This window comes from Nansenia antarctica (assembly GCF_963989245.1).
Source record: "Nansenia antarctica genome assembly, chromosome: 8".
NCBI lineage: Eukaryota > Metazoa > Chordata > Actinopteri > Argentiniformes > Microstomatidae > Nansenia > Nansenia antarctica.
The window spans coordinates 39,909,564-39,917,063 of NC_137678.1; the positions used below are offsets into that span (position 1 = coordinate 39,909,564).

General features: G+C 56.6%; 1 protein-coding gene across 1 annotated transcript in view; it reads left to right on the forward strand.

Moving 5' to 3' along the window:
• celsr1a (cadherin EGF LAG seven-pass G-type receptor 1a) overlaps positions 1–7,500 on the forward strand; it is a gene marked incomplete at both ends in the record, with an annotated part of 109,981 nt that overhangs the window by 85,859 nt on the left and 16,622 nt on the right. The window contains 3 exon segments of the mRNA XM_080537529.1: positions 261–355; positions 828–1,037; positions 1,636–1,819. Of these exon segments, the coding sequence (XP_080393655.1) occupies positions 261–355; positions 828–1,037; positions 1,636–1,819 (489 nt within the window).

Below are 7,500 nucleotides of genomic sequence, written 5' to 3' on the forward strand. Positions count from 1 at the left end.
CTCACCATCTCCCCATCTCCTCTCCTCTCCTATCTTCTTCTCCCCTCTTCTCATCCCCATCCCCATCTCCTCTCCTATCTTCTTCTCCCCTCTCCTCAACTCTCATCCCCCTCTCCTCTCCTCTCCTCTCCTCTCCTCTCCTCTCATCCCCCTCTCCTCTCGTCTCCTCTCCTCTCCTCCCAACCCCCTCTCCTCTCCTCTCATCTCCTCTCCTCTCCTCTCCTCTCCTCTCCTCTCCTCTCATCCCCCTTTCCCTGTAGGTACCGCTATCCGCCACTGTAATGATGAGAAGGGCTGGCTCCCTCCTGAGATGTTCAACTGCACCACCGTCAGCTTCTCCCAGCTCAAGAAGATGGTGTGTAGATCCAGCTCTGTTCACCCCTTACTGATTCAGACAGGATAATCCAGTCCATACCATACATATGTGGACATTACATCTATATGTGTGTAACCTTGACCTCACCTGTCTCTGCCCCCCCCTCTCTATTTCTATCATTTTCCTTGTCCCTGTTTCTATCCATCTCTCTTTCTCTCACTCTCTCTCTCTCTCTCTATCCCTCTATCTCTCTCTCTATCCCTCTCTCTCTCTCTCTCCATCCCTCTATCTCTCTATCCCTCTCTCTTTCTCTCTCTATCCCTCTCTCTCTCTCCATCCCTCTCTCTCTCACTCTCTCTCTCTCTCTCTATCCCTCTCTGTCTCTCTCTCTCTATCCCTATCTCTCTCTCTCTCTCCATCCCTCTATCCCTCCATCCCTCCATCTCTCTCTCCATCCCTCCATCTCTCTCCATCCCTCCATCTCTCTCTCCATCCCTCCCCCTCTCTCCAGAACGAGGCGATGCGCCGCAACGAGTCCCGCATGGACGGCGAGCGCTCCAAGGCCATCGTCCGCCTGCTGCACAACGCCACCAACCACACCAGCAGTTACTACGGCAACGACGTGAAGACGGCCGCCCAGCTGCTGAGTCGCGTCCTGCAGTACGAGAGCCAGCAGACGGGCTTCGACCTCGCCGCCACGCGGGACGCCGAATTCAACGAGGTCAGAGGTCGACGACGAAGTGACGAAGTTCAGGGAGCCACTACATCTGTGGGAGTCACTAGAGAGAGTCATGGAATGGACTAGCAGTTTCAAATAATATTTATATTATGTCTATCTTATAAATATATCTATATCTATATGAGATAGATAGATAGATAGATAGATAGATAGATAGATAGATAGATAGATAGATAGATAGATAGATAGGTAGGTAGATTTCTTTCTATTCATCAACAAGCACATGAACGTCTTGAAGGTTAGGATCAGTTAAATTAAGGTTGAATAAATGACTGATGTCCTTCTCAGGTTTAGAGACATTTAGGAAACATTTAGGAGCTGCAACGTTTGCAGAAAAAGTGCTATACAAATAAAAGTTGTTATTATTAATATTATTATTATTATTATTATTATGTAGAGGACGTCTCAATAACATACAATCTACCTAATCTATAATATAATATAGCATTATCATAAAACACATCATCCTTCTGTGTTATTGAATGACTGGTACCATTATGGAAATGATTAGAAATGAAAAAAATAACTTTTTAAATAAAAGCTGATTGTGAGGTCGTGTGTGTCGGGGTGATTGTTCCAGAACCTGGTGCGGGCGGGCAGCGCCATCCTGGACCCAGCCACCAGGGAGCACTGGGAGCAGATCCAGCGGTCCGAAGGCGGCACGGCCCACCTGCTGAAGAACTTTGAGGAGTACGCCAACACGCTGGCCCAGAACATGAGGAAGACCTACCTGAAACCCTTCACCATCGTCACCGACAACATGAGTGAGTGTGGACGATGCGATGATACTATTATCTGCCATCTCCGCAGGTGAGTGTCGGTCCTTCCCGGCCTTCACTCACTGCTGCGGGCCTTGGTCGCTGGCATGGCACGGCTGGGCTGGCCGGCCGCGCGGGTTCGGTCCCAGGCTGGCAATGCTGATGACAACGTAACGAGGATACGTAACGACGTAATGAGGATACGTAACGGCGTTTTGTGACAGAACTTTCACTTTCATTCATAAAATTCACCCCGTCTGTGTTACGAAGCACTTGAATTTTGGACCATTGGGACTGACTATAGCGTCATATACCATCAAAGGGGGGAGATGCGACATAAAATGTCAAAATGTTATGACACGGGGGCGAGGGGGCTCAAGGACACGACAATGGAGGCAGAATACTGTGAAGCCCCGTAGGGTATTTATTTACAGTGTAGGGGAGGGGAAAAAACTGAAAGGAAGAGTCCGGGGGTTTCAACCTGGCGGGCTGGCGGTAGTGGTTGGCGTGGGCTGTGGAGGAACGGAAAAACAAGGTAAGTCTGGCGGTCCAGCCCCTGCTCGTCGACGGAGGGAGCGTGGAGAGAGTCTCAACCCTCCGATTCCTGGGGGTGCACATACAGGATGACCTGTCCTGGAAGATCAACACAGCAGCCATCATCAAGAAGGCACAACAGCGGCTCTTCTTCCTGAGAGTCCTCAGGAAAGACCACATCGGACAGGAGATGCTGGTGACCTTCTACCGCTGCGCAGTGGAGAGCATCCTCACCTACTGCATCTGCATCTGGTTCTCCAGCTGCACAGCCGCAGAGAGGAATGTGCTACAGAGAGTTGTGAGATCGGCCCAGAAGATCACCGGCGCCCCCCTCCCCTCTCTGGAAGAGCTGTACAACACACGCTGCCTCAGGAAGGCCTCCAAGATCTCCAGAGACCCATCCCACCCTGGGTACAAACACTTTGCTCGGCTGCCCTCGAACAGGCGGTTCAGGACCATGTTCGCAAGGACAAACAGACTGAAGATCAGCTTCTACCCCAGGGCCATTCAGGCCCTGAACACAGCAAAGACCTAGGTTCTAGGCCCTGGACAATCTAGACAAATTGATGGCAGCTACTAGATTGAAATCAAGTGTAATACTGAAACACAACTGTGTACATTTCAAACCTGCAAACTGCGACACTTTAAATGAATGTGCAATAACACTATGTGCAATATGACAACCCTAGGGTACATAAGGTTCAGAGAATAGGAAATGTTAGAATAGGTATAGCATAGCATAGAGTACAGCACAGTGTTTTATTTGTATAGTATAGTATAGTGGATAGTGTACATAGCCTTTATTTATGTAAACCAGCTCTTTTCCCTTCTTGTTTTTAGTTTTTTTTTTCCTAGCACCAGGGGAGCCCCCCCTCCCAAATTTCGTTGTTTGGTACCTGTACTAGATCAATGACAATAAAGACCATTCATTCATTCATTCATTCATTCATTCATTCATTCATTCATTCAAGAACTGACGATGAGTGAAGGGAAGTCCAGAGTAGATGTAGGCAGAGGGTTGATTGGGAGTGGAGACAGGTGTGCTGGTTTCCAATTAGCGGGGACAAGCCTCACCTGCGGCGGAGAGCACGCTGTGCTCGAGCTGTGGGGGCGGGGGAGGGTGTGTGTGGAGGCCCAGCCGTAACAGGACCCCCCTCCGAGCGGGAGCCTCCTGGCGACCGGCCCGGAGCATCCGGGTGGGCCCGATAGAAGTCCCTGAGGAGGACTGGGGACATGATCTGGGACCGGGAATCCAGCTCCGCTCCTCTGGGCCATATCCCTCCCAGTCAACCAGGTACTGGAAACCCCGGCCACAGCGACGAACCCTCAGGAGTCTCCTCACTGCCCACTGGGGGTGGCCATCCACCAACTGAGGAGGGGGCGGTGCAGGGGCTGGTGGCATCAGGTCGCTGGCGACATAGGGCTTTACCCGGGAGACGTGGAACACCGGGTGGATCCGACGGAGGGAGTGAGGGAGGACCAGCCGGATGGCAGCGGGGTTAATGACCCGGTCGATGGCGTAGGGGCCGATGTACCTCGAAGCCAACTTCCGGGAGGGGACATTGAGGGGGAGATCAGCCGTGGAGAGCCAGACCCTCTGGCCAACCTGGTACTCAGGAGCTGGAGTGCGACGACGGTTGGCGCTCCGGGTGGTTCGGGCGGTGGCCCGAAGCAAGGCCGAGCGCATGGAGGTCCAGACCCGACGACAGCGAAGGAGGTGTGCCTGGACCGATGGTACTGATGCTTCGCCCTCCTGGGTAGAAAGCAGGGGTGGCTGGTACCCCAAGGAGCACTCGAAGGGGGACCGGCCGGTGGCTTCATTGACCATGGCGTTTAATGAGTACTCCACCCAGGGTAGGTCCTTGCTCCAGGAGGATGGATGGAGGGAGGACATGCAGTGGAGTGCCGACTACAGGCTCTGGTTGGCTTTCTCCGCCTGCCCATTGGTCTGGGGATGGTAGCCGGAGGAGAGGCTGGTCGTGGCCCCAATCCCCGAACAGAAGGCCTGCCACACCTTGGACGTGAACTGGGGACCACGGTCGGAAACCACATCCTGGGGAAGCCCGTAAAGGCGGAAGACGTGGGTGGTGAGTAGCTCCGCCGTCTCCGCCGAAGTCGGTAGCTTAGCCAGAGCCACCAACCGCACAGACTTGGAGAAGCGGTCTACGATGGTGAGGATGACCGTGTTGCCCAGAGACGGGGGAAGGCCGGTCACGAAGTCCATGGCGAGGTGGGACCACGGTCGACCGGGCACGGGTAGAGGCTGCAGCAGTCCCGATGGCGGCCGGTGGGATGCCTTGCTGCGAGCGCAGGTAGGGCAGGCCGAGACGAACTCCCTGACGTTCGCGGCCATGGTGGGCCACCAGAACCGCCGGCGCAGGAAGGACAGTGTGCGTAGGGCCCAAGGGTGGCAGGCGAAGCGGCTGGCGTGGCCCCACTGCATCACCTTGGTCCTGACGGCGTCCGGGACGAAGAGGCGACCGGGGGAACCAGGTCGGGGATCTGGCTGGGTGCGCTGGGCAGCTCTGACCACCGCCTCGATCCAGGGTCGATCCAGGGTGACCACTCCAACGACCCGGGAGGATGGAACGATGGTGTCAGGAGTGGTGGATTCCTCCTCTGCGGCATGGAGCCGAGAAAGGGAGTCAGCCTTGGCGTTCAGGGAGCCCGGACAGAACGTGAGGTGGAAGTTAAACCGCCCGAGGAACAGGGCCCAGCGTGCCTGACGGGAGTTCAACCGCCTGGCCGACTTGACGTAGGTTAGGTTCTTGTGGTCCGACCAGACGGTGAAGGGGTGCTCTGCGCCCTCCAGCCAGTTCCACTCGTGGAACGCCTCCACCACCGCCAGCAGCTCGCGGTTCCCGATGTCGTAGTTGGCCTCGGCGGAGGTATAACGGCGGGAGTAGAAGGCGCAGGGGTGCACGGTCTGGTCCTCCGACCGTTGAGAGAGCACGCCACCGACGCCCGTGTCTGAGGTGTCCACTTCCACAATGAAGGGCCTAGAGGGGTCTGGGTTGATTAGGACCGGCGCCGAGGTGAAGAGCCTCTTCAGGTCACTGAAGGCAGCGCTGGCTGCTGGTGTCCACGTGAACTGGCGCAGGGGGAGGTGAGGGCAGTGAGGGGGGCGGCTACCCGGCTGAATCGCCGGTAGAAGTTGGCAAAGGAAGGACTGCAGCTGTTTCCGGGTGGTAGGTTGGCCCCACTCGACGACGGCCCGAGTCTTGGGGTCAGGGCGAGTCAACCCACCCTCCACGATGAGCCCCAGGAATTCCACAGAGTGAGTGTGGAATGAGCACTTCTCAGCCTTAATAAAAAGGCGATTCTCCAGTAGGCGCTGGAGGACTAGGCGGACATGTTGGACGTGCTCCTCAGGGTTCCTGGAGAATACTAGGATGTCATCCAGGTAGAGGACGACAAAGATGTCCAGCATGTCCCTGAGGACGGTGTTCATGAGGGCCTGAAAGACGGAGGGGGCGTTAGTGAGACCAAAGGGCATGACGAGGTACTCATAGTGGCCACGGGGGTTTTGAACGCCGTCTTCCACTCGTCGCCCTCACGAATCCGGACCAGATGGTAGGCGTTCCGGAGGTCCAGCTTTGTGAAGATGGTGGCCCCAAGGAGGGGCTCAAAGTTGGAGCTCATAAAGGGAAGAGGATAGGTGTTCCGGATGGTGATGGCATTGAGCTCACGGTAGTCGATGCATGGCCTGAGGGTTCCATCCTTCTTCTTAACGAAGAAAAACCCCGCTGCCACCAGGGAGTGTGATGGACGGATGAGCCCCTCAGCCAGACAGTCGGAGATGTAGGTGTCCATGGCTGCCTTCTCCGGGGGGGCAAGGTTGTAGAGGCGACTGACTGGGAGTTTGTTGCCAGGGCGGAGCTCGACGGCACAGTCGTAGGGCCGGTGAGGGGGCAGGGTGCGAGCACGCTCCTTACTGAAGGCCTCTCCTAGGTCGTGGTAGACCTCTGGGATGGAGGAGAGATCAGGGGAAGCCGGAGGCGGTCGCAGAGGCGATGAGGGGGTATGGGCGGCACGGAGGCACCGGGCGTAACAGGAGGTACTCCAGCTCAGGATACGTCCCTCACCATAGCTGACATGGGGGATGTGGAGCTCGAGCCACGGTCGTCCCAGGATGAGCGGGGACTGGGGGGTCTTGAGGATGTAAAACCGTATCTCCTCCACATGGTTCCCGGAGACGGTCAAGGAGAGGGGTGTAGAGCGGTGGGTGAGAGGCCCCAGGTTGTGTCCATCTAGGGCTGAGACGGAGAGGGGGGTTTCTAGGGCAACGAGGGGAATGGCAGCTGAGCGGGCCAGCTGGGCGTCCATAAAGTTCTCGTCTACCCCCGAATCGATGATGGCCTCGATCGTGAGGTTATGCCCCTGCCAGGTAGGGGTGACAGAGAACCTGGCTGTGCTGGTGGTTGGTGGGGAGTGAGAGACACGGCTCACCCGGATTCCCCCTTCGGGTGAGCCTACCCTTTTGATAGGGACGGGCAGGTGTCACGGAGGTGTCCCTTCTCCCCACAGTAGAGGCACAACCCCTGGACCCTTCTCCTCTCCTTCTCCGCCGTGGTGAGGCGGGCTCGACCAAGCTGCATGGGCTCCTCGCCAGTGGATGGGGTGTAGGTCGACTCCCGTGCGGAGGAGGGGTTGTCTGTGAGGATGGGGTCTTGGGGGCGTGGCGAGCTGGTCTGGTGGCGCCCTCTCTCCGGTGCTCCCGGGAGCGCTCGTCGACGTCGATGGCTAGGACCACTAGTTCGTCCAGGGTGGCGGGTTTGTCCCGGACGAGCTCGTCCTTGATGACCTCACTCAGCCCCTGGCGGAAAGCAGATCGCAGTGCCCTGTCATTCCACCCGCTTCCGGCTGCAAAACTCGGTAGAGTAGGCCACAGCTGTCCGGCTCCCCTGGTGGAGTGTCATCAGTCGCGCCCCGACCTCCTGTCCTGCAGTGGGGTGATCGAAAACCCTCTTGAATTCGGTGAGAAAGGCAGTATAGTCACCGAACAGGTCAGGGCGGGCGCAGAGGATGGCCTGGACCCAATTCAGGGCGTCGCCGGTGGTGAGGTTGGTGATGAGCGCCACACGGGCTGCCGGTGACCAGAACTGGCTGGGCTGATGTGAGAACATTAACTCACACTGTAAGATGAAGCCTCG